General features: G+C 41.2%; 1 protein-coding gene across 1 annotated transcript in view; it reads left to right on the top strand.

Annotated features, from left to right (window-relative positions):
- The window catches only part of ZNF713 (zinc finger protein 713), a 54715-nt gene that overhangs the window by 8079 nt on the left and 19262 nt on the right, over window positions 1-27374 (top strand). The window contains exon 3 of the mRNA XM_025425689.3: window positions 17449-17537. Within this exon, the coding sequence (XP_025281474.3) occupies window positions 17449-17537 (89 nt within the window). The remainder of the gene's footprint in view (window positions 1-17448; window positions 17538-27374) is intronic.

Below are 27374 nucleotides of genomic sequence, written 5' to 3'. Positions count from 1 at the left end.
ATGAGTTACATACTAAAGTAGCAATAATATACTATTTAAATACTATATGTAAAAAGAATGTTTACTATTCTTGGCTAATGTTCACTGTTATATATTGTTGATGAATTAGTTAATTCTTCAGTGCATTTTACCTTTGTTTTGATCCAGCAGTTCCAATTCTAGGAATTTATCCTAAAGAAATAATCAGACAAGATTATGTCAAAACTGTATGTTTGGTGTTGTCTATAACAGCAAAAGAAAGAAAGGCTCCCAGAAATGTTTATTAATAATGAAGTTGTTAAATAAATTTTGGGCATTGCATGCAATTGATTATACTATGACACTAATATTTAAATTTTTTATTGTTTTTTATTTGTTTATATATCTTCTTATAGATGTTTATTATCATTTTTAAATTGAGTATACTTAACATATGGTGTTATATTAACTTCAGGTATACAATAAGTGATTAATCAATTCTACATATTGCTCCATGCTTATCATAAGTATACTCTTTAATCCTCATCACCTATTTCATCTATTCCCCTCCCCCCCCCCCCAGTTCATCCCCCCTACTCACCTCCCCTCTGGTAACTATCAATTCTTTATAGTTAAGAGTCTTTTACTTGGCTTGTCTCGTCTTTTTTTTTTCTTTTTTTTTTATTTCTTTTGTTAAATACCACATATGAATAAAATAATATGGTATGTGTCTTTCTCTGACAGACTTATTTTGCTTAGCATGATATTCTCTAGCTTCATCCATGCTGTTTTCATTCTTTTTGGTGGCTGAGTTAATATTCCATTGTGTATATCTATGCCACATCTTTTTTTTTAAAGATTTTATTTATTTATTCATAGAGACAGAGAGAGAGGCAGAGACACAGGCAGAGAGAGAAGCAGGCATCATATAGAGAGCCTGACGTGCATCATATAGAGAGAAGCAGGCATCATATAGAGAGCCTCTCGATCCAGGGTCCCCAGGATCACACCGTGGGCTGTAGACGGTGCTAAACCGCTGCGCCACCGGGGCTGCCCTCCTTTTTTTTTTTTTTTTTACAATTTGTTTTTGTTTTTCTTATATGGAAAGTAACTTTTTAAATTTAAATTTTGTTAGCACATAGTGCAATATTGGTTTCTGGAGTAGAATTCAGTGATTCATCACTTACAACAACACCTGGTCCTCCTCTCAAGTCCCCTCTTTAATACCCATCAGCCATCCAGCCCATCCCCCACCCACATTTCTCCATCAACCCTGTTTGTTTTCTGCCTTTAAGCGTTACTTATGGCTTGCTTCCCTCTCTCCTTTTTTTTCAATCCTCCCATTAGTTCGCCTGTTTTTTTTCTTAAATTCCACATGAGTGAAATCATATGGTATTTGTCTTTCTCTGACTCATTTCACTTAGCATAATACACTCCAGCTCCATCCACATCATTGGAAATGACAAGATTTCATTCTTTTTGATGGTTGAATCCTATTCCATTCTAAATATATACCATGTATTCCTTATCCATTCATCAGTGGATGGGCATGGCATTTGGGCTCTCCATAGTTTGGCTGTTGATAATGCTGCTCTAAACATCGGGGTGCATGTACCCCTTCGAATATGTATTTTTGTATCATTTGGGTAAATACGTAATAGTGTAATTGCTGGATCACAGAGTGGTTCTATTTTTAACTTTTAAGGAACCTCCAAACTGTTCTCCAAAGTGGCTGCACCGGTTTGCATTCCCACCAACAGTGCAAGATGGCTCCCTGTTATCTACATCCTTGCGAACACCTGTTGTTTCTTGTGTTGTTAATTTTAACCATGCTGACAGATGTGAGGCCACATTTTTTAATCCATCTATTGATAGACACAGGCTGATTTATTTATTTATTTATTTATTTATTTATTTTAATTTATTTTTTATTGGTGTTCAATTTACCAACATACAGAATAACCCCCAGTGCCCATCACCCATCACTCCCACCCCTCGCCCTCCTCCACTTCTACCACCCCTAGTTCGTTTCCCAGACTTAGCAGTCTTTACGTTCTGTCTCCCTTTCTGATATTTTCCACACATTTCTTCTCCCTTCCCTTATATTCCCTTTCACTATTATTTATATTCCCCAAATGAATGAGAACGTATGATGTATGTCCTTCTCCATTGACTTATTTCACTCAGCATAATACCCTCCAGTTCCATCCACGTCGAAGCAAATGCTGGGTATTTGTCATTTCTAATAGCTGAGTAATATTCCATTGTATACATGAACCACATCTTCTTTATCCATTCATCTTTCGATGGACACCGAGGCTCCTTCCAAAGCTTGGCTATTGTGGCCATTGCTGCTATAAACATCGGGGTGCAGGTGTCCCTGCGTTTCATTGCATCTGTATCTTTGGGGTAAATCCCCAACAGTGCAATTGCTGGGTTGTAGGGCAGGTCTATTTTTAACTCTTTGAGGAACCTCCACACAGTTTTCCAGAGTGGCTGCACCAGTTCACATTCCCACCAACAGTGTAAGAAGGTTCCCTTTTCTCCGCATCCTCTCCAACATTTGAGGTCCTTCCAAACTTCTTGTTGTGATTTAGTTCTAATTTCAAGGCATTATGGTCTGAGAATATGCAGGGGACGATCCCAATCTTTTGGTATCGATTCAGACCCGATTTGTGACCCAGTATGTGGTCTATTCTGGAGAAAGTTCCATGTGCACTTGAGAAGAATGTGTATTCAGTTGAGTTTGGATGTAAAGTTCTGTAGATATCTGTGAAATCCATCTGGTCCAGTGTATCATTTAAAGCTCTCGTTTCTTTGGAGATGTGCTTAGAAGACCTATCGAGTATAGAAAGAGCTAGATTGAAGTCACCAAGTATAAGTGTATTATTATCTAAGTATTTCTTCACTTTGGTTATCAATTGATTTATATATTTGGCAGCTCCCACATTCGGGGCATATATATTGAGGATTGTTAAGTCCTCTTGTTGGATAGATCCTTTAAGTATGAGATAGTGTCCCTCTTCATCTCTCACTACAGTCTTCGGGGTAAATTTTAGTTTATCTGATATAAGGATGGCTACCCCTGCTTTCTTTTGAGGACCATTCGAATGGTAAATGGTTCTCCAACCTTTTATTTTCAGGCTGTAGGTGTCCTTCTGTCTAAAATGAGTCTCTTGTAGACAGCAAATAGATGGGTCCTGCTTTTTTATCCAGCCTGAAACCCTGCGCCTTTTGATGGGGTCATTAAGCCCGTTCACGTTCAGAGTTACTATTGAGAGATACGAGTTTAGTGTCATCATGATATCTATTCAGTCCTTGTTTTTGTGGACTGTTCCACTGAACTTCTTCTTAAAGGGGAATTTTAAGAGTCCCCCTTAAAATTTCTTTCAGAGCTGGTTTGGAGGTCACATATTCTTTTAGTTGCTGCCTGTCTTGGAAGCTCTTTATCTCTCCTTCCATTTTGAATGAGAGCCTTGCTGGATAAAGTATTCTTGGTTGCATGTTCTTCTCATTGAGGACCCTGAATATATCCTGCCAGCCCTTTCTGGCCTGCCAGGTCTCTGTGGAGAGGTCTGCTGTTACCCTAATCCTCCTCCCCATAAAAGTCAGGGATTTCTTGTCTCTTGCTGCTTTAAGGATCTTCTCTTTATCTTTGGAATTTGCAAGCTTCACTATTAAATGTCGAGGTGTTGAACGGTTTTTATTGATTTTAGGGGGGATCTCTCTATTTCCTGGATCTGAATGCCTGTTTCCCTTCCCAGATTAGGAAAGTTTTCAGCTATCATTTGTTCAAATACATATTCTGGCCCTCTGGCCCTTTCGGCACCCTCGGGAACCCCAATTAAACGTAGGTTTTTTTTCCTCAGGTTGTCGTTTATTTCCTTAATCTATCTTCATGGTCTTTTGATTGTCTCTTTTCCTCAGTTTCCCTCTTTGCCATCAACTTGTCTTCTAGGTCACTCACTCGTTCTTCCACTTCGTTAACCCTCGTTTTTTTTTTTTTTTTTTTTTAATTTATTTATGATAGTCACACAGAGAGAGAGAGAGAGAGAGAGAGAGTTAGAGACACAGGCAGAGGGAGAAGCAGGCTCCATGCACCGGGAGCCCGACGTGGGATTCGATCCCGGGTCTCCAGGATCACGCCCTGGGCCAAAGGCAGGCGCCAAACCGCTGCGCCATCCAGGCATCCCTAACCCTCGTTGTTAGAGGACTTCTAGTTTGGATTGCATCTCATTCAATTGATTTTTAATTTCTGCCTGATTAGCTCTAAATTCTGCAGTCATGAAGTCTCTTGAGTCCTTTATGCTTTTTTTCTAGAGCCACCAGTAGCTGTATAATAGTGCTTCTGAATTGGCTTTCTGACATTGAATTGTAATCCAGATTTTGTAACTCTGTGGGAGAGAGGACTGTTTCTGATTCTTTTTTTTGAGGTGAGGTTTTCCTTCTAGTCATTTTGCTCAGTGCAGAGTGGCCAAAAAGCAAGTTGTATTGGGAAAGGAGAAAAAGAGAGGAGAGAAAGAAGGAAAGAAAAGAGAAAGAGAAAAAAAAGGAAGAAAAAAAGAAAAAAAAAAGGAAGAAAAAGAGAAAGAAAAAGAAAGGGAAAAAAGGGTGGGGGAAGCAAACATTCAAAAAGCAAAACAAAACAAAACAAAAAAACAAAAAAACAAAAAACCCACGGGGGAGTATCTTCTGATTCTGTATACTTTAAGTCCCTTGACTTCCCTGGAACTTGTCCATCTAGCTGGTCTTCTGGGAGAGGGGCCTGTTGTGCTGATTTTCAGGTGTTAGCACTTGGGGGAGCTGCTCTGCCCCCTGCCTGGTGCAGGGCTCAGTGGGGGTTGTTCACCCCGTGAGGCCCCAGGAGGAACAACCCCAGTGGCGGGCCAGCTCTGCAGCCCTGGAGTCAGCTCCCGCAGTAGCTCCAGAGCTCTGTGTCTGCAGGGCCTGGAGGCTCCGGGGTGGGGCCGCTGATCTGCTCAGGTCGGGGTAGGAGCGTCCTTGCTGTCCTTGGCCCTCCCGGCCTCTGCCTGTCCCTTGGGAGGCTGGATTCTGGGCTGTCCCGGTGCCCTGTGCTCCCGGTCTGCGCTGTTGGATTCCCGCTCCCGCCCCGCAGCCCCCTCCGCACGGAGCCTCTTCCTCTGCCCGAGCCCCTCCGAGCTGCTCCGGTCCTGCCGTGCGAGCTGCAGTCATTTAGGGAGCTCGGCTGCGGGGTATGTCGCACTCTCCTGGGCGCGCAGTTGCTCTGTTACTGTCCCAGGGAGCCTGAGGGCATCCTCGCCCTCCTGGGGTCCTGCTCCAACTCCCTGCGAGCCCCTTTCCGCCCGGGAAGGTTGGTGCAGCTCCTGCTTCTCCGGGACGGGGCTCTCCTGTCCTGGGGACACTCGCCCCCGCCTCAGCCCGGCTCCTCGTGGGGCCCCTCCCCCTTGGAGGCCTTTTGTGTCTTTATTTCTTTTTCCCCCGTCTTCCTACCTTGATAGACGCACGAACTCTTCTCAGTGTAGCATTCCAGGTGTTCTCTCTTTAAATCTCAGGCCGAATTCATGGGTTTTCAGGATAATTTGAAGGTTTTCTAGGTATTTGGTGGGGACAGGTGATTTGGGGACCCTGCTCTTCCGCCGTCTTGCCCCTCCCTCTCCACATACTGCTTTATAATTAGGCTATTGTAAACAGTGCTGCACAAATACAGAATTGCATTTATCCCTTTGAATTACTGTGTTTTAATTTTGGGGTAAATACTCACTAGTGCCATTGCTGGATTATAGGTCAGTTCTATTTTTAACTTTTTGAGAAACCTCCACACTGTTTACCAGAGTGGTTGCACCAGTTGCATTCCCACCAACAGTACAAGAGGGTTCCTTTCTCTCCACATCCTCACTGACATCTGTTGTTTCTTGTGTTGTTTATTTTAGCCATTCTACCAGGTGTGAGGTGATACCTCATTGTAGTTTTGATTTGCATTTCCTTGATGATGGGTGATATTGAGCATCTTTTCATGTGCCTCTTGGCCATCCGGATGTCTTCTTTGGAGAAATGTATGTTCACTTCTTATTTGTTTACTTATATGTTTGTTTCTTTGTTTAAAATATTCCTGACATGGAGCTTAGTAAGGGGTTGAACTCATGACCCTGAGATCAAGACCTGAATAGAGAATGAGAGTCAGGCACTTAACCAATTGAGCCACTCAGGCACCCCAGGTCTGTTCTTCTGCTTATTTTTAATTGGATTACTTGGGTTTGGGCTGTTAAGTTCTATAAGTTCTTTATATATTTTGGGTATTAACTCTTCATCAGATATATCATTTGCAAATGTCTTTTCCCATTCAGTAGGTTACCTTTTAGTTTTGTTGATTGTTTCCTTTAATGTGCAGAAGTGTTTTATTTTGATGAAATCCCAATAATTTATTTTTACTTTTATTTCCCTCACTTCAGGAGACATATCTAGAAAAATGTTGCTATAGTCAGTGTCAGAGACATTACTGCCTATGCTCTTTTCTTGGGTTTTTATGGTTTCAAGTCTCACATTTATCTATAATCCATTTTTAATTGATATTTGTGTATGGTATAAGAAAGTGGTCCAGTTTCATTCTCTTGCACATAGCTGTTCAGTTTTCCCAACACTATTTGTTAAAGAGACTGTATGACTGATTTTTTAAATGATATTTAGAGTTTTGTTTTCTGTGTAGATATACACAATATTGTCAATTAAAATCCAGGTTTCAAAAAAGAAAATTATGCATATAACAATGACATATACAATATTATAACATGTGTATATTTGCATAGAAAAAGTCTGCAAGTATGTATCCCAAAAAAGTAACTGCTTATCTCTGGGTAATGGTATGATTTTCTTTTTGCTTTTCCATATCTACAAAAGTTTTTGTTTTATTATTTGTCAGAGAATAAAGTGAAGGTATTTCCAAGAAGGGATGTGGAGAGGGATCCCTCTGGCTGCAGTGTGAAGAAAACATTGGACTAAAGTTAAGGACTAGTTCGATGAGTGTGGCAGTAGTAGTCAAAGTGAGAGATGGTAGTGGCCTGAATCAAGGTAGTGGAAATGAAAATGGAACTCTATATTCAAGGGGGTAGATTTACCAGGACTTGACTTTATTTTTTATTCTTTTTTAATTTTTAAAGTTTTTTTTAATTTTTATTTATTTATGATAGTCACAGAGAGAGAGAGAGAGAGGCAGAGACACAGGCAGAGGGAGAAGCAGGCTCCATGCACTGGGAGCCTGACATGGGATTCGATCCCGGGTCTCCAGGATCGCGCCCTGGGCCAAAGGCAGGCGCTAAACCACTGCGCCACCCAGGGATCCCAGGACTTGACTTTAATTGAAGAGAGGGACTAAGGGAAGAAAGAGATCAGAAATGGCATTCAGGTTTCAGGCTTGATGGTGCTATTAATTGAGATAAGGGAATTTAACAGGATAGTAAGAATAATATGTAGCATGTAGATATGGCTACCATGTGCTATTATTATGCTTTAAATGTTTTCAGAATATCCACCACTTAATCCTCACAACAAACCTTGAGATAAGTAGTTAGTAGTTTGACAGATGAGGAAAGAGGCATAGAAAGGTAAAGTAACTTATGCAACCAAACTCATACAGCTAGTAAGTTGTAAAACTGGGAATGAAATCCAATCAGTCTGGCTACAGAGTTGGTGTTTATATATACTTTATTGCAAATATATGATAAGAGGCTAAAGAGAGAATGAGTTTTGGACATGTTAGGTTGGAGAAATCCGAGAGACATCTGCCTGAGGGTGTCCAGTAAGGTGGTTGGGTTATGTATGTGGTTATGTACCTCAAAGAAATGATCAGTGAAGCCATGGCAGTGGATAAACCTGAAGGAAGCCACCTGAGAGTAAATACAAGAGAATAAATATAAATACTAACAAATGGATGGACCTAACTGTATTACAAGTGAATGACATAACCACACTGAAGTAAGTGGCAAAGAAAACACCAAACTCAAATAACTTTAGGAAACACTATCTTGGTAGATATTGTATAACTAAAGACAAAGAGAGCTCTACATTTGATGCCGTAATCAAGTCAATAAATGTGTTTCTCACAGGGATAGGAGTTAATTCTGAAACTATGTATATACTAAAATTGAACAAATAAATATAGGGAGGATACTAAGAGTCAACAATTTTTTACTGTTGAAGAAAGAAGTTACCAATGAGGAAAGGAGGAAGACTAAAATGAGCCCTGAGGCATTAGATTGGAATCAGAAGTGTCAATATGAACTCATGGCATTTAATACATAGATGAACACAATAGAAGTATGTATGTGTATGATTAATATGCACACATACATACCTCCCCTGTCTCTGCTAGAGGTCTGGAAGCAATGTTACCCCAGTAGCAGTGAGCACACCTAGCACCCAGATCTTTGTTTCTCAGCATTTCTCCAATAAAAAGAGCTCAGACTCTTTGGACAGGTAGTTGATTTCCAAGGCCTGAGCAGGGATAATATAAGAGCCTGAAATATCTTATGGTGCCAGGAATTGATCAAAATAGGGTAGAGGCTGGTCAAAATAACATAAGAGGCTTCTACTGACCAAAACTGAAACAATTTGTACAATAAAATAAATAATGATAACGTTACACTTTATGAAACAAGATACATACCCATGAGTTCATAGAGCTATAAATAAATTAGTACTTAGAAGACCTAATGAGTATAGAAAGAGCTAGATTGAAGTCACCAAGTATAAGTGTATTATTATCTAAGTATTTCTTCACTTTGGTTAATAATTGATTTATATATTTGGCAGCTCCCACATTCGGGGCATATATATTGAGGATTGTTAAGTCCTCTTGTTGAATAGATCCTTTAAGTATGAGATAGTGTCCCTCTTCATCTCTCACTACAGTCTTCGGGGTAAATTTTAGTTTATCTGATATAAGGATGGCTACCCCTGCTTTCTTTTGAGGACCATTCGAATGGTAAATGGTTCTCCAACCTTTTATTTTCAGGCTGTAGGTGTCCTTCTGTCTAAAATGAGTCTCTTGTAGACAGCAAATAGATGGGTCCTGCTTTTTTATCCAGTCTGAAACCCTGCGCCTTTTGATGGGGTCATTAAGCCCGTTCACGTTCAGAGTTACTATTGAGAGATACGAGTTTAGTGTCATCATGATATCTATTCAGTCCTTGTTTTTGTGGACTGTTCCACTGAACTTCTTCTTAAAGGGGAATTTTAAGAGTCCCCCTTAAAATTTCTTTCAGAGCTGGTTTGGAGGTCACATATTCTTTTAGTTGCTGCCTGTCTTGGAAGCTCTTTATCTCTCCTTCCATTTTGAATGAGAGCCTTGCTGGATAAAGTATTCTTGGTTGCATGTTCTTCTCATTGAGGACCCTGAATATATCCTGCCAGCCCTTTCTGGCCTGCCAGGTCTCTGTGGAGAGGTCTGCTGTTACCCTAATCCTCCTCCCCATAAAAGTCAGGGATTTCTTGTCTCTTGCTGCTTTAAGGATCTTCTCTTTATCTTTGGAATTTGCAAGCTTCACTATTAAATGTCGAGGTGTTGAACGGTTTTTATTGATTTTAGGGGGGATCTCTCTATTTCCTGGATCTGGATGCCTGTTTCCCTTCCCAGATTAGGAAAGTTTTCAGCTATCATTTGTTCAAATACATATTCTGGCCCTCTGCCCCTTTCGGCGCCCTTGGGAACCCCAATTAAACGTAGGTTTTTCTTTCTAAGGCTGTCGTTTATTTCCCTTAATCTATCTTCATGGTCTTTTAATTGTTTGTCTCTTTTTTCCTCAGTTTCCCTCTTTGCTATCAACTTGTCTTCTATGTCACTCACTCGTTCTTCCACCTCGTTAACCCTCGTCGTTAGGACTTCTAGTTTGGATTGCATCTCATTCAATTGATTTTTAATTTCTGCCTGATTAGCTCTAAATTCTGCAGTCATGAAGTCTCTTGAGTCCTTTATGCTTTTTTCTAGAGCCACCAGTAGCTGTATAATAGTGCTTCTGAATTGGCTTTCTGACATTGAATTGTAATCCAGATTTTGTAACTGTGGGAGAGAGGACTGTTTCTGATTCTTTTTTTGAGGTGAGGTTTTCCTTCTAGTCATTTTGCTCAGTGCAGAGTGGCCAAAAGCAAGTTGTATTGGGAAAAAGAGAAAAAGAGAGGAGAGAAAGAAGGAAAGAAAAGAGAAAGAGAAAAAAAAGGGAAGAAAAAAAAAACGAAAAAAAAAAGGAAGAAAAAGAGAAAGAAAAAGAAAGGAGGAAAAAAAGGGGGTGGGGGAAGGAAACAAATCAAAAAGCAAAACAAAACAAAAAAAGAATCACGGGGGAGTATCTTCTGATTCTGTGTACTTTAAGTCCCTTGGCTTCTCCTGGAAGTTGTCAGTCTAGCTAGTGTTCTGGGGGAGGGGCCTGTTGTGCTGATTTTCAGGTGTTAGCAGTTGGGGGAGCTGCTGTGCCCCCTGCCTGGTGCAGGGCTCAGTGGGGGTTGTTTGCCCCGTGAGGCCGCAGGAGGAACAGCCCCAGTGGCGGGGCAGCTCTGGAGCCCTGGATTCAGCTCCGGCAGGAACTCCGTCTGCAGGGCCTGGAGGCTCCGGGCGGGGCCGCTGATCTGCTCAGCTGGGGCAGGATCGTCCTCGCTGTCCTGGGCCCTCCCGGCCTCTGCCTGTCCCGGGGGAGGCCGGATCCTGGGCTGTGTCCCGGCGCCCTGTGCTCCGGAGCCTGCGCTGTTGGATTCGCGCTCCCGGGCCGCGCAACCCCCTCCGCGGAGCTGCCGCCCGAGCCCCTCCTGGAACCGCGCAGCCCCCTCCGCACGGAGCCTCTTCCTCTGCCCGAGCCCCCCCCCCCCCCCCTCTCCCGAGCTGCTCCGGGTCCCGCTGTGCGCGCTGCAGCCCTTAGGGAGCTCGGCGCACTCTCCCGGGGCGCAGGTGTCTGTTAGTGTCCCCGGGAGCCCGAGGGCATCCCCGCCCTCCTGGGTCCTGCTCCGACTCCCCACGAGCCCCTTTCCCCCGGGAAGGTCGGTGCAGCTCCTGCTCCTCCGGGTCGGGGCTCTCCTGTCCTGGGGACACTCGCCCCCGCCTCAGCCCGGCTCCTCGCGGAGCCCCTCCCCCTTGGAGGCCTTTGTTTCTTTACTTCTTTTTTCCCATCTTCCTACCTTGATAGATGCGCGAACTCTTCTCACTGTAGCATTCCAGCTGGTCTCTTTAAATCTCAGGCCGAATTGATAGATTTTCAGGATAATTTGAAGGTTTTCTAGGTAATTTGGTGGGGACAGGTGATTTGGAGACCCTACTCTCCCGCCATCTTGCTCCTCCCCCCTAAATTAGTAAATAAGTAATAGATAAGGAGCAGTTTTTCCTTACAGAAAAATTCCAATTAATAAATTAGTGGGAAAGAGAGAAATAGAGAAATGACCATTAAACAAACACCATATTACTAATTTTTGGAGACAAGATACATTGATGGATGCTAAATTTAGTGGGTTTAACATATGATCTCACTCATGTGGAGTTTAGAAAAAAAACAGATGAACGTATGGGAAGGGGGAAAAGAAATGAAAGAGGGAAGCAAGCAAGCCATAAATGACTCCTTTTTTTTTTTAAGATTTTATTTATTTATTCATGAGAGACACGCAGAGACATCAGCAGAGGGAGGAGCAGACTCCCTGTGAATAGCCTGATGTAGTACTCGAGTCCAGGACCCTGGGATCATGACTTGAGCCACATGCTCAACTGCTGAACCACCCACGCACCCCTCATAAGTGACTCTTTTTTTTTTTTTTAAGAATTTATTTATTCATGACAGAGAGAGCAGAGACACAGGTAGAGGGAGAAGCAGGCTCCATGCAGGGAGCCCGACATGGGACTCGATCCTGGGTCTCCAGGATCACACCCCGGGCCAAAGACAACGCTAAACCACTGAGCCACCGGGGCTGCCCTCATAAGTGACTCTTAAAGGCAGAGAACAAATTGGGTGTTGATGAGGGACATGGGTGGGGGATGGGCTGGATGGTTGATGGGTAGTAAAGAGGGCACTTGTGAGGAGCAACAGGTGTTGTATGTAAGTCATGAATCACTGAATTCTCCACAAACCAATATTACACTGTAAGTTGACAAAATTTTTTTAAATTTCAGGCAAGCTAAAAAAAATTAAAAATTAAATTAATGAGTTTGAGAAGAACCTGGATATTTGTTATTGGCTTAAAGTATCTCCTAAAAGATATTTACTTATTAGCTACAAAAGGAAAAGATGGTAGCTTTACAGTGGAGAAATGGGGTAAACACCACCTGAACCCAGCGATAAAGCTTAACATCATTAATGAGGTATATCAACATGATAAGCCCATTAATATGATGTACTAAGAAAGATACAAGGTCATTTCTGTGGTATTCTTCCCAAAAATACTTAACTTCATTTGGCAAACTCAAATTAAAAGACCCTGCAAAATAACTCAGCAGTACTCTTTAAAAATAGTAAGCTCATGAAAGATAGAAAGGCTAAGAAACTTAAAGATTAGAGAAGACAAAGGGGACAAAAAGCAACTAAATGCCATAGGAGATCCTGGATCAGAGAAAAAATACTAATGTAGAAACTGGTAAATTTTGAATACTTTGAGTTAATAGTATTGTACCAATTTAAATTCCTGGGTTTGATTATTGTACTCTGGTCATATAAAGCACTAACATTAGGACAAGTGGTGTAAATGGTATGTGGGAATTATGTACTGCTTTTGCAACTTTACTGTAAGTTTAAAATTGGCTCAAAATAAAAAGTTTAAAAATTAAAAAATAGAAGAGCAAACACCAGAACCCTTTCATTTACTTATTAAGCAAATATTATTGATACCTACTATTAGCCACATACTGAGAGCATCAAATGTAGAATACTAAATAAGGCAGAACAAATTCCTGCCTTCATGGAGGTTAACATCACACAATGGTGAAGTATAAATAAAAATGGCGACTATACAAATAATGACAATGATAAAGGTGCTAGCAAAACCAGGAGGGTATAAATGAGGGACCTCCCTAGGTTTGTATATCAAAACCTTCATTGATTTAAGCTAAGACCTGAAGGGAGAGTAGTATTGTCTGGGGAGGAGGTAGGGAGATAAAGCACGCATGGCACACTTAAGGACGTAAAAGCACAACAGTGTAGATGAAGACTGAAGCAAATGGGAGTAGCTCGAGAGGTCAGGAAGCAGGTCATAGGATTTTTTATGGCTTTGTACTGCAGCCTAAGAACTGTAGAGAGCCACTAAAAAATTTCAAAGTGAGGTACTGTTTCAAAGTCAGGTTTGCATACTTTATAAGTAAAGATGCCTTTACCTCACCTGTGGAGGAAGCAGAAATAGATATTGGAAAATCCTAAGGAACAACAATATGTAGATGGTAAGCAGAGGAAAAGGGACTAGTGCATAGTCCACTGAGAAGGACTGTGGACATAAAGCAAAACACAGTTGTCAGCAGCGTCAGATACCCATCAGAGCTCAAGAAGTAATGAACTCCATTGCTTGAACAACATAAGGGTTTTGGATATTCCTAACCAGAGCAATTTCAGTAGTGTGCTGATGGCAGAACAGCAGAAAGATCATACATAGATAATTTAAAAATAAATGGATAATGAAGTAGAGAAAAGTATTGACAATCCTTTGCAGAGTTGTAGCCTTGAAAAAAGAATGGATGCCAGTTACAAATGGGCACATAGCCAGGGAAAATTTTTAATGTTGAGAGAGAGATTAAAAAATTTTAAATTGGGGCACCTGGGTGGCTCAGTCAGTTAAGTGTCTGCCTCCAGCTCAGGTCATGATCCTGGGATGAGCCCTGCATGGGGCTCTTGACTCAGCAGGGGGCCTGCTCTCTCTGCCTTTGTCCCTCATGTGCACTCTCTCTCTCTCTCAAGTAAATAAATAAATCTTTAAAAAAAAAAGATTTTAAATTAGGAAGGAGTCAATAAATGTGACAGATAAAGTTGAAGATAGGAATGAGAAAGTACATGCTAGATTCAGGCTTGTAGGGAACCTGGAGAAAATGGTCTGATTCCAGGGAAGGAATACTTTTAATGCAAATCTCTGGGCCAAGAATACCCACCCAGTGATGCCATTTCATTACATCTGGGACAGGACCAGTGGATCTGCTTCTCAGCAAATGGCATGATACCAAGGATCTTCAGACCACACTTTGAGGAGCACTGCTGCTTTTTCTATTTTTCCCTTACATGAAGCTACTCCTGTCTTTACTTCCTTTCCCATCCAGTCTAGAATCTAAGGTCTCCTGATTTACAGTTTAATGTTTTGTAAGGTAAGGAAGACTTCAGAAGTGCTATGGTACTAGATGTAGGTGACTGAAGTAGAATGACGATGAAAATCATTGGCATGGAGGAAGTGAAGGAAATGAGAGGCTCTGATAGTTGTTCTGAATTCCTGCATCAGAATCACTTGTGAGACATTTAAAAAATGAGTAGATGCCAGACTTCACCTCAACAGATTCTGGTTTAGTAGCTCTTGGGTGGAGCCTGGACATGTATACATTTACATATGTATAGTTTAGAATCTGGGCTTTGTCTAATACACAGCCCAGATTGAGAAAACATGAGTTTTCTACATGATCCATGAAGTTCACTCAGAAAAAGATGTTATCCCTAAAGTCATTCTTCATCTGAATTGATTATAATTCTTGTATTCCTTAGACAGTCAAGGAAATTTGTTACCTTCCAAGCTATCATGGCTACTTATTTGAAAAAGCCTGTGGGATTACTAGAAAAGTCTGGAAAAGTCTGTGTGTGTGTGTTGTATGAAAAAATTACAATTTGGGGGTGGGGAGTGGTTGGTTTAGAGGGGTTTTGTGTGTGTATCTTTCCAATACAGGAATTGAAAGGGAAATTATGAGAAGAAAGGAGATCAGATACCAACAATGAAAAGGTACAGAACAAGTACTAAGGAGAACTTCAGTGTATCCTAGAAGGAACGTAGAGCTGTGAACCAGGGATCTTCAGTTTCAGATCCCTCATTAAACCAAAACACTGAGAACTAAATCTGCATTTCCAAGTGTGTGTTCTCTGGAGACTTAGTCTTATCAGATGCCATAAAAAATTCTCAACTAAACTTGCATAGACTATATCATATATTTGACACTCCCCATCCCCTTGGGTTCACACATGTGACAGAGAAACATGTTCTGCCTCACTTGGTAAATGTTTTTATTGTTGTGAATAGTTGGTTTTGAAGTGATTGGGTTTGAAATGTCAAGCATTTTCAGAAGATTGCTGGTGGCTCTTCAGAGAGTAGGACCCTTGTAGAGCTTTGGCTTGGACCAATAGGACCTGCCTTTTTTTTTTTTTTTTTTTTTTTAAGATTTTATTTATTTATTCATGATAGTCACAGAGAGAGAGAGAGGCAGAGACACAGGCAGAGGGAGAAGCAGGCTCCATGCACCGGGAGCCCGACGTGGGATTCGATCCCGGGTCTCCAAGATCGCGCCCTGGGCCAAAGGCAGGCGCCAAACCGCTGCGCCACCCAGGGATCCCAGGACCTGCTTTTTAAAGTGCTTTTAAATTAGGCCTGAAAGGTCTGCCTCTTAGTTGACTGGTTGTAAAGCTGTGGATTTGTGCCATATCTTGAGTGGTGGGTGGCTACCTCATCTAATAGACCATTCCACTGGAACTGTGATTTTCTTTGTTTAAAAAACTTGCTTCTCAGGAAATGACTTCATTCTTCAGTTCCATCACTAACTTTTGAGAGAAATTTTCAGGCTAACCTTTGTGAACAGAAAAAGAATGTATCCTTCCATATTTCTTAGCAATTCAAAGTATTTTACCCTGTTGTTAATGTTGGTGAAAGTCTTTCTGAAAATCTTTCACTAAGCAAGGACCATGTGTTTTCTAGTCTGAGAAGAGAGTGGGTAGGAACTGAGGCTAAAGTTTGTTGTAGCTGATGGATATGTATATCTCTGCTTTTTGTAATATGTGAATCTAAGAAATTTTAAAAATGCTTTTTGAATGTTTTTAAAGAATCCCATACTGTAGTATGTCCTATCTTTATGAATGGTAGTTTATATGTTTCTTTACAGACTCTCTAGGTCCCTAGTTGACTCAGACTGCTGGATTTTTGTTGACTGGTGCATCTCATTACAGGTGCTCAACCTGATATTGTGTCTTACAAGATCCCTGCCAGGAGAGAGATTTGAATGTCATAGTGAAGTCCATACATGAAGAATCGATGCCTTTAGTGGAAAAAACAGTAATAGCCATCTTCAGGAATCCCCACATCTCAATTCTGCATGACAAAGCAAGATTCTAAGAGTGGCTGCCCCTGAGAAGCTGAAATCTTGTGGATAGTTTTTGGCTCCTGAGGCTCTCATCAGAGATGAGGCACCTTTAATACCTGGGAGTGACTATTCTCCATAAGGCACTGGAAAATCAACTTGCAGGGACTGACAAGGACACTGAGACTGTTAGTCCTAGTGTGTCTCCTGACGGTCCTTCTAGAAGAGAGCAGATCTTTGGTGACATTACAACTTAGGAACTGTACAGAGGTGTAGGAATCATGGTGGTGCACTGAATCTGGCACTCAGAAAAGAAGGTGAACACTCTTAAAACTGAGAAGAGTGAAATCTCCTTTGTATATGAGAAAGATCGTGTTAAAAAGAGCAAAAGAGGGATGCCTGGGTAGCTCAGCGGTTGAGCGCCTGCCTTTGGCTCCGGGCATGATCCCAGTGTCCTGGGATCAAGTCCCGCATTGGGCTCCCTGTGAGGAGCCTGCTTCTCCCTCTGCCTGTGTCTCTGCCTCTCTCTGTGTGTCTCCCATGAATAAATAAATAAAATTAAAAAAAAAAACAAAAAACGAGTAAAGGAGAGAAGATCTTTGGAGTTTGAGTTTGGGAATGAATTTATCACCTTAAAGAATAAGATTAGGCCCTTAACAGGTTTTTTTGTATCAGCTCATCTCAGTGGATCTCATCTCCTACTTAAAATCACTGGGCGACTTTAGATTTAAGATGCTGTTTCCTAGGCCCACCCCAGACCATTTTGGATAATCCTGGATTTATCCAAATCTCTGGACTGGATGGGTGATGGGCATTAAGTGGGGGTATGTGTTATGATAAGCACTTGGTATTGTATGTAAGTGATGATTCACTGAATTCCACTCCTAAAACCAATATTGCACTGTATGTTAAACTAACTAGAATTTAAATAAAATTAAAAGAAACAAAAACGAAAAACCAAATCTCTGGGAATAGGGGCTGAACATTGGCATTTAAAAAAAATCCTTGAAGTGTGTAGTCAGGGCTAAAATCCACTGAGCTTTCTTGAGCTTCCTATATGCCACAATAAGAGAAAGAGAAGATCCTACACTGAATTCCTCAATAAGTTATTCAACCTTTAAGCTTTTGTCTTAGAGGGCTTCTCTCTAAACTGTCTGCCATCCTGACAGGAACTAACATTCCAAAGGTTAGTTTCAGCATTAACGTCATGTGTTTACCAGATGCTTCTTTTTTCTTTTTCCCAGTTATGCCCTCTTACAATGCTATACTTTCCCAAGGGGAGAACATGGAGGAAAAGGGATCGAATGATGGATCACAGATAGTCAGGTCTCAGGTAAGTTCAGTTTTACTCTTTTCTGAAATGCTGTTATAATTCTAAGAACGTGGGCACTTTTATTTTTCAATTCTCAGAAGTGAATCCAGAGTCCTTTAGACTGTTAGGACAGATGATAATCTCTATAGGATGTTTCCCATTCACCTTATATACCCTTTATAGCTCTTCTCTCCTTCCCAGCATTTTTAGTAGATCATGGGCTCAGGTCTGTAAAAGAAAAAGTAGATCATGGGCTGGATATTGTAAAAGAAAAAGAAGCCATAGACTATCTTTTAATCACCCATCACTTAAGCATTTCAGCAGACTTTAAACAACACTTGCCATTCTCTGCAAACAATGACTGCCATTCTCTCTGTAAACATGATGTCCAGGTCACAATGACTACTTGGAACTAATGAGGTTATTTAATATGCCTGAGGACATCTGCCAGGAGTTAATGTTTATCAAGAGTCTGTTGTACCTTTTGCAAAAACTGTCTAAGCCTGTTGCTAACTATTTTAGAATTCGATTATGTATTATGTAAACTGATGAGGTGTAACTATGACAAGGATTTGTTTCAGATGCTTTGGAAAGACCTTATAAATGTCAGTCACTTTTTAAAAAATTGCTATCAAATTATGTGTGAGCAAACTGTAACACACTGAAGGAAAATCATAAAAATCTTAGAGGATTCTACACCTATATTATTTCCAAACTGTCACTTGCTTATTGCATTTTAATGAAACAGAAACTGATGCGTTAGGAGTATGGACATTTCATTATTAAAATCACTCTCATAGAAAAGGCTTGGTTTCACATCAAAAGATGAGCAAATGAGTATGAAGTTATATATTTGAAATGAAAGTGTTAAGATATCTTTTGTGGATCTCAACTTTAACCAATTTTTAGCTTAACACACCAGATACTAGTATCAAATGCTTTAGATTATATGAGATAAACATTGTCTATAGGTACCCAATAAACTCATCAGAGGAGATTTTACCCAGTGAAACCTATAATATTCAGAAAAGTGTAATGTTGGATGCTGCTAAGCATGCAAAATACAACAAATACAAGAGGTACTCAGAGAAGGGAGAAATCTTTTTTTTTTAATAATTTATTTTTTATTGGTGTTCAGTTTGCCAACATACAGAAAAACACCCAGTGCTCATCCCATCAAGTGCCCCCCTCAGTGCCCATCACCCATTCACCCCCAACCCCCGCCCTTCTCCCCTTCCACCACCCCTAGTTCATTTCCCAGAGTTAGGAGTCTTTATGTTCTGTCACCCTTTCTGATATTTCATACCCATTTCTTCTCCCTTCCCTTCTATTCCCTTTCACTATTATTTATATTTGAGAAGGGAGAAATCTGATTTGAGACTAGAGGAATGAGAGTAGACTTCATAAAGAAGGTGGAGTTTGAATTTTTGCTAATATCGGTAATTTGAAGATTAACGAAGACAGGACCATTGCAGACAGGAAATAAAATTTGTGCAAGAGCAGCGACAATAAGGAAGAAGTAGATTGTCAGCTGCAGCTGAGCATTATTTGGTACATTGCTGCTTTGGGATCTTTGGATTGCAGGGAATAGGCTTATATTCAGTTCACTCTTAATTATAAGGCTCCTCCACAGACAGTGGAAGACATCAAGACATCAAGAACTCAAGTGAATCAGTGAACTGCTTCTTGGCATTCCAGCCAAAGGGGTTTGTTTTAATTCTCCAGAACCCCTTGTTATGTTAAGAAACAAGGTAGTTCATTCAACAGGTAATTTTTGAGCAGCTACAATGTGCCAGCAATTGTGCTTGGTGTGAGAAATACATCAGTAAGCAAAAGAGATATTCTTTTTTTTCTTAATAAACTTATTTTTTATTGGTGTTCAGTTTGTCAACATACAAAATAACACCCAGTGCTCATCCTGTCAAGTGCCCACCTCAGTGCCCGTCACTCAGTCACCCCCACCCCCACCCTACCTCCCCTTCAACTACCCCCAGTTCATTTCCCAGAGTTAGGACTCTTTCATGTTCTGTCTCCCTTTCTGATATTTCCCACTTATTTATTCTCCTTTCTCCTTTATTCCCTTTCACTATTTTTTATATTCTCCAATGAATGAGACCATATAATGTTTGTCCTTCTCCAATTGACTTACTGCACTCAGCATAATACCCTCCAGCTCCGTCCACGTCGAAGCAAATGATGGGTATTTGTCATTTCTAATGGCTAAGTAATATTCCATTGTATACATGAACCACGTCTTCTTTATCCATTCATCTTTCGATGGACACCGAGGCTCCTGCCACAGTTTGGCTATTGTGGACATTGCTGCTAGAAACATTGGGGTGCAGGTGTCCCAGCGTTTCATTGCATCTGTATCTTTGGGGTAAATCCCAGCAGTGCAATTACTGGGTCGTAGGGCAGATCTATTTTTAACTCTTTGAGGAATCTCCACACAGTTTTCCAGAGTGGCTGCACCAGTTCACATTCCCACCTACAGTGCAAGAAGATTCCCCTTCTCCACATCCTCTCCAACATTTGTGGTTTCCTGCCTTGTTAATTTTCCCCATTCTCACTGGTGTGAGGTGGTATCTCATTGTGGTTTTAATTTGTATTTCCCTGATGGCAAGTGATGCAGAGCATTTTCTCATGTGCGTGTTGGCCATGTCTATGTCTTCCTCTGTGAGATTTCTCTTCATGTCTTTTGCCTATTTCCTGATTGGATTTTTTGTTTCTTAGGTGTTGAGTTTAATAAGCTCTATGTAGATCTTGGAAACTAGCCCTTTATCTGATAGGTCATTTGCAAATATCTTCTCCCATTCTGTAGGTTGTCTTTTAGTTTTGTTGACTATATCCTTTGCTGTGCAAAAGCTTCTTATCTTGATGAAGTCCCAATAGTTCATTTTTGCTTTTATTTCTTTTGCCTTCGTAGATATATCTTGCAAGAAGTTACTGTGGCCGAGTTCAAAAAGGGGGTTGCCTGTGTTCTCCTCTAGGATTTTGATGGAATCTTGTCTCACATTTAGATCTTTCATCCATTTTGAGTTTATCTTTGTGTATGGTGCAAGAGAGTGGTTTAGTTTCATTCTTCTGCATGTGGATGTCCAATTTTCCCAGCACCATTTATTGAAGAGACTGTCTTCCAGTGGATAGTCTTTCCTCCTTTATCGAATATTAGTTGACCATAAAGTTCAGGGTCTACTTCTGGGTTCTCTATTCTGTTCCATTGATCTATGTGTCTGTTTTTGTGCCAGTACCACACTGTCTTGATGACCACAGCTTTGTAGTACAACCTGAAATCTGGCAGTGTGAAGCCCCCAGCTATGGTTTTCTTTTTTAAAATTCCCCTGGCTATTCGGAGTCCTTTCTGATTCCACACAAATCTTAAAATAATTTGTTCTAACTCTCTGAAGAAAGTCCATGGTATTTTGATAGGGATTGCATTAAACGTGTAAATTGCCCTGGGTAACATTGACATTTTCACAATATTAATTCTGCCAATCCATGAGCATGGAATATTTTTCCATCTCTTTGTGTCTTCCTCAATTTCTTTCAGAGGTGTTCTATAGTTTTGAGGGTATAGATCCTTTACCTCTTTGGTTAGGTTTATTCCTAGGTATCTTCTGCTTTTGGGTGCAATTGTAAATGGGATTGACTCCTTAATTTCTCTTTCTTCAGTCTCATTGTTAGTGTATAGAAATGCCACTGACTTCTGGGCATTGATTTTGTATCCTGCCACGCTACCAAATTGCTGTATGAGTTCTAGCAATCTTGGGGTGGAGACTTTTGGGTTTTCTATGTAGAGTATCATGTCATCGGCGAAGAGGGAGAGTTTGACTTCTTCTTTGCCAACTAAAATGCCTTTAATGTCTTTTTGTTGTCTGATTGCTGAGGCTAGGACTTCCAGTACTATGTTGAATAGCAGTGGTGAGAGTTACATCCCTGTGTTGTTCCTGATCTTAGGGGAAAGGCTCCCGGTGCTTCCCCATTGAGAATGATATTTGCTGTGGGCTTTTCGTAGATGGCTTTTAAGATGTTGAGAAATGTTCCCTCTATCCCTACACTCTGAAGAGTTTTGATCAGGAATGGATGCTGTATTTTGTCAAATGCTTTCTCTGCATCTAATGAGAGGATCCTATGGTTCTTGGTTTTTCTCTTGCTGATATGCTGAATCACATTGATTGTTTTACGAGTGTTGAACCAGCCTTGTGTCCCGGGGATAAATCCTACTTGTCATGGTGAATAATTTTCTTAATGTGCTGTTGGATCCTATTGGCTAGTATCTTGTTGAGAATTTTTGCATCCATGTTCATCAGGGATATTGGTCTGTAATTCTCCTTTTTGGTGGGGTCTTTGTCTGGTTTTGGAATTAAGGTGATGCTGGCCTCATAGAAGGAATTTGGAAGTACTCCATCTCTTTCTGTCTTTCCAAACAGCTTTAGTAGAATAGGTATGATTTCTTCTTTAAACGTTTTTTAGAATTCCCCTGGGAAGCCATCTGGCCCTACACTTTTGTGTCTTGGGAGGTTTTTGATGACTGCTTCAATTTCCTCCCTGGTTATTGGCCTGTTCAGGTTTTCTGTTTCTTCCTGTTCCAGTTTTGGTACTTTGTGGCTTTCCAGGAATGTGCCCATTTCTTCTAGATTGCCTAATTTATTGGCGTATAGCTGTTCATAATATGTTTTTAAAATCGTTTGTATTTCCTTGGTGTTGGTAGTGATCTCTCCTTTCTCATTCATGATTTTATTAATTTGAGTCTTCTCTCTCTTCTTTTTAATAAGGCTGGCTAATGGTTTATCTGTCTTATTAATCCTTTCAAAGAACCAACTCCTGGTTTTGTTGATCTGTTCCACAGTTCTTCTGGTTTCGATTTCGTTGAGTTCTGCTCAAATCTTTATTAACTCTCTTCTTCTGCTGGATGTAGGATCTAATTTCTGTTTTTTTCTCTAGCTCCTTTAGGTGTAAGGTTAGCTTTTGTATTTGAGTTCTTTCCAGTTTTTGGATGGATGCTTGTATTGCGATGTATTTCCCCCTTAGGACTGCTTTTGCTGCATCCCAATATTTTGAATGGTTGTATCTTCATTCTCATTAGTTTCCATGAATCTTTTTCATTCTTCCTTAATGTCCTGGTTGACCCTTTCATCTTTTAGCAGGATGGTCCTTAACCTCCACGTGTTTGAAGTCCTTCCAAACTTCTTGTTGTGATTTAGTTCTAATTTCAAGGCATTATGGTCTGAGAATATGCAGAGGACGATCCCAATCTTTTGGTATCGGTTCAGACCCGATTTGTGACCCAGTATGTGGTCTATTCTGGAGAAAGTTCCATGTGCCCTTGAGAAGAATGTGTATTCATTTGCATTTGGATGTAAAGTTCTGTAGATATCTGTGAAATCCATCTGGTCCAGTGTATCATTTAAAGCTTTTGTTTCTTTGGAGATGTTGTGCTTAGAAGACCTATCGAATGTAGAAAGTGCTAGATTGAAGTCACCAAGTATAAGTGTATTATTATCTAAGTATGTCTTAACTTTGGTTATTAATTGATTGATATATTTGGTAGGTCCCACATTTGGGGCATATATATTGAGGATTGTTAAATCCTCTTGTTGGGTAGATCCTTTAAGTATGAGATAGTGTCCCTCTTCATCTCTCACTACATTTTTAGGGATAAATTTTAGTTTATCTGATATAAGGATGGCTACCCCGGCTTTGTTTTGAGGACCATTTGAATGGTAAATGGTTCTCCAACCTTTTATTTTCAGGCTGTAGGTGTCCTTCTGTCTAAAATGAGTCTCTTATAGACAGCAATTAGATGGGTCCTGTTTTTTATCCAGTCTGAAACCCTGCGCCTTTTGATGGTGTCATTAAGCCTGTTCACGTTCAGGGTTACTATTGAAAGATATGAGTTTGGTGTCATCATGATATCTCTTCAGTCCTTGTTTTTGTGGATTGTTCCTTTGGACTTCTTCTTAAAGGGGAATTTTAAGAGTCTCCCTTAAAATTTCTTGCAGAGTGGTTTGGAGGCCACATATTCTTTCAGTTCCTGCCTGTCTTGGAAGCTCTTTATCTCTCCTTCCATTTTGAATGAGAGCCTTGCTGGATAAAGTATTCTTGGTTGCATGTTCTTCTCATTTAGGACCCTGGATATATCCTGCCAGCCCTTTCTGGCCTGCCAGGTCTCTGTGGAGAGGTCTGCTGTTACCCTTACCCTAATACTCCTCCCTAGAAGGTTCAGGGATTTCTTGTCTCTTGCTGCTTTAAGGATCTTCTCTTTATCTTTGGAATTTGCAAGCTTCACTCTTAAATGTCGAGGTGTTGAACGGTTTTTATTGATTTTAGGGGGGGTATCTCTCTATTTCCTGGATCTGAATGCCTGTTTCCCTTCCCAGATTAGGAAAGTTTTCAGCTATCATTTGTTCAAATACATATTCTGGCCCTCTGGCCCTTTTGGCCCCCTCGGAAACCCCAATTAAACGTAGGTTTTTCTTCCTCAGGCTGTCGTTTATTTCCCTTAATCTGTCTTCCTGGTCTTTTAATTGTCTGTCTCTTTTTTCCTGAGTTTCCTTCTTTGCCATCAACTTGTCTTCTATGTCACTCACTCATTCTTCCACCTCGTTAACCCTCGTCGTTAGTGGACTTCTAGTTTGGATTGCATCTCATTCAATTGATTTTTAATTTCTGCCTGATTGGATCTAAATTCTGCAGTCATGAAGTCTCTTGAGTCCTTTATGCTTTTTTCTAGAGCCACCAGTAGCTGTATGATAGTGCTTCTGAATTGGCTTTCTGACATTGAATTGTAATCCAGATTTTGTAACTGTGTGGGAGAGAGGACTGTTTCTGATTCTTTCTTTTGAGGTGGTTTTCCTTCTAGTCCTTTTGCTCAGTGCAGAGTGGCCAAAAACAAGTTGTATTGGGAAAAGGAGAAAAAGAGAGAGAAGGAAGGAAAGAAAAGAGAAAAAGAAAAAAGGAAGAAAAAAGTAAAAAAGAAGAAAAAGAGAAAGAAAAAGAAAGAAAGAAGGGAAAAAAGGGTGGGGGAAGCAATCAGAAATCAAAAAGAAAAAAAAGCAAACCAAAACAAACAAACATCTTCTGATTCTGTATACTTTAAGTCCCTTGGCTTCCCCTGGAACTTGTCCGTCTAGCTGGTCTTCTGGGGGAGGGGCCTGCTGTGCTGATTTTCAGGTGTTAGCACTTGGGCGAGCTGCTCTGCCCCTGCCTGGTGCAGGGCTCAGTGGGGGTTATTTACCCCGTGAGGCCCCAGGAGGAACAACCCCAGTGGTGGGGCCTGCCCTGCGCCCTGGAGTCTGCTTCAGCAGTAACTCCGGAGCTCTCTGTCTGCAGGGCCTGGAGGCTCCGGGTCGGGGCCGCTGATCTGCTCAGCTCGGGGCAGGAGCGTCCTTGCTGTCCTGGGCCCTCCCGGCCTCTGCCTGCCCGGGGGAGGCTGGATCTTGGTCTGTGTCCCGGTGCCCTGTGCTCCGGGCCCTGCGCTGTTGGATTCGCACTCCCGGCAGCGCAGCCCCCTCCGCACGGAGCATCTTCCTCTCCCGGAGCCACCGCCGAGCTGCTCCCGGGCCCCGCTGCCCCCTCCACGGAGCTGCCGCCCAAGCCCCTCCGATCTGCTCCCAGGTCAATGTGTGCGCGCTGCAGCCCTTATGGAGCTCGGTGCACTCTCCCAGGAGCGCAAGTGTCTGTTAGTGTCCCAGGGAGCCTGAGGGCATCCCCGCCCTCCTGGGTTCCTGCTCCAACTCCCTGCGAGGCCTTTCCGCCCGGGAAGGTTGGTGCAGCTCCTGCTTCTCTGGGACGGGGCTCTCCTGTCCTGGGGACACTCGCCCCGGCGTTAGCCTGGCTCCTCGCGGGGCCCCTCCCCCTTGGATGCCTTTTGTTTCTTTATTTCTTTTTCCCCATCTTCCTACCTGGATAGAAGCACGAACTCTTCTGACTGTAGCGTTTTAGCTGTTCTCTCTTAAATCTCAGGCCGAATTCGTAGATTTTCAGGATGATTTGAAGGTTATCTAGGTAATTTGGTGGAGACAGGTGATTTGGGAACCCTACTCTTCCGCCCTCTTGCCCCTCCCCCTCCTTCAATGCCATCCTGATGAAAATACCGCAAGCATTTTTTTTGCAGAGCTAGCACAATCCTAAGATTTTTATGGAACCAGAAAAGACTCTAAATAGCCAAAGTGATGTTGAGAAAGAAACCAAAGCAGGAGGTATTAGAATCCCGGACTTTAAGCTGTATTAGAAAGCTGTGATCATCAAGATAGTGTGGTACTGGCAGGAAAACAAACACATAGATCAATTGAACAGAATAGAGAACGCACAAATGGACCCAGAACTATATGGCCAGTTAATCTTTGACAAACCAGGAAAAAATATCCAGTGGAAAAAGGACAGTCTCTTCAACAAATGGTACTGGGAAAACTGGACAGCCACATGCAGGAGAATGAGACTAAACTACATCCTTACACCATGCACAAAAATAAATTCAAAATGGATGAAAGACTTAAATGTAAGACAGCAATCCATCAAAATCCTAGGGGAGAACACAGGCAGCAACCTCTGTGTCATCAGCTGCAGCAACTTTTTTACTGGGCACATCACCACAGAAAGGGAAACACAAAAAATGAAGTAATGGAACTTCATCAAGATAAAAAGCCTTCTGCACAGCAAAGGAAACAATCATCAAACTAAAAGGCAGCCTATGGAATGGGAGAAGATATTTGCAAATGACATATCTGAAAAAGGGTTAGTATTCAAAATCTATAAAGAACTTATCAAACTCAACACTCAAAACAAAACAAAACAAAACAAATAATCCAGTTAAGAAATGGGCAGAAGATTTTCTCAGCACTATTTGTTGAAGAGACTGTCCTTTTCCAGTGGATAGTCTTTCCTGCTTTGTCAAATATTAATTGACCATAGAGTTGAGGGCCCATTTCTGGGTTCTCTATTGAGCCACGTGCAGAAGAATGAAACTGGACCATTCTCTTACAGCATACACAAAGGTAAACTCAAAATGGATGAGAGATCTAAATGTGAGACAATAATCCATCAAAATCTTAGAGGAGAACACAGGCAACACCGTTTTTGAACTTGGCCACAACAACTTCTTGCAAGATACATCTATGAAGGCAAGGGAAACAAAAGCAAAAATGAACTATTGGGACTTAAGATAAAAAGCTTCTGCACAGCAAAAGAAACAGTCAATGAAACTAAAAGACAACTTACAGAATGGGAGAAGATATTTGCAAATGACCTATCAGATAAAGGGCTAGTTTCCAAGATCTATAAAGAACCTATTAAACTCAACAGTAAAGAAACAATCCAATCATGAAATGGACAAAAGACATGAACAGAAATTGAACAGACATGTTCAATTGTTGAAACACGAACAGACATGTTCATTGTTCAGACATGAACACCAAAGAAGATATACACATGGCCAACAAGCACATGAGAAAATGCTTGCCATCAAGGAAACACAAATCAAAACCACAATGAGATACCACCTCATACCAGTGAGAATGGTAAAAATAACAAGACAGGAAACAATAAATGTTGGAGAGGATGTGGAGAAAAGGGAACCCTCTTTACTGTTGGTGGGAATGTGAACTGGTGCAGCCACTCTGGAAAGCTGTGTGGAGGTTCCTCAAAGAGTTAAAAATAGAGCTACTTTACGACCTAGCAATTGCACTGCTGGGGATTTACCCCAAAGAATACAGATGCAGTGAAAATCCAAAACACCTGCACCCCAATGTTTATAGCAGCAATGTCCACAATATCCAAACTGTGGGAGGAGTCTTGGTGTCCATTGAAAGATGACTAGATAAAGAAGATGTTGTCTATATATGCAATGGAATATATAGA

This window comes from Canis lupus, chromosome 6, assembly GCF_003254725.2.
Source record: "Canis lupus dingo isolate Sandy chromosome 6, ASM325472v2, whole genome shotgun sequence".
Taxonomy (NCBI): domain Eukaryota; kingdom Metazoa; phylum Chordata; class Mammalia; order Carnivora; family Canidae; genus Canis; species Canis lupus.
This window is presented reverse-complemented; position numbering and strand designations above follow the sequence as displayed.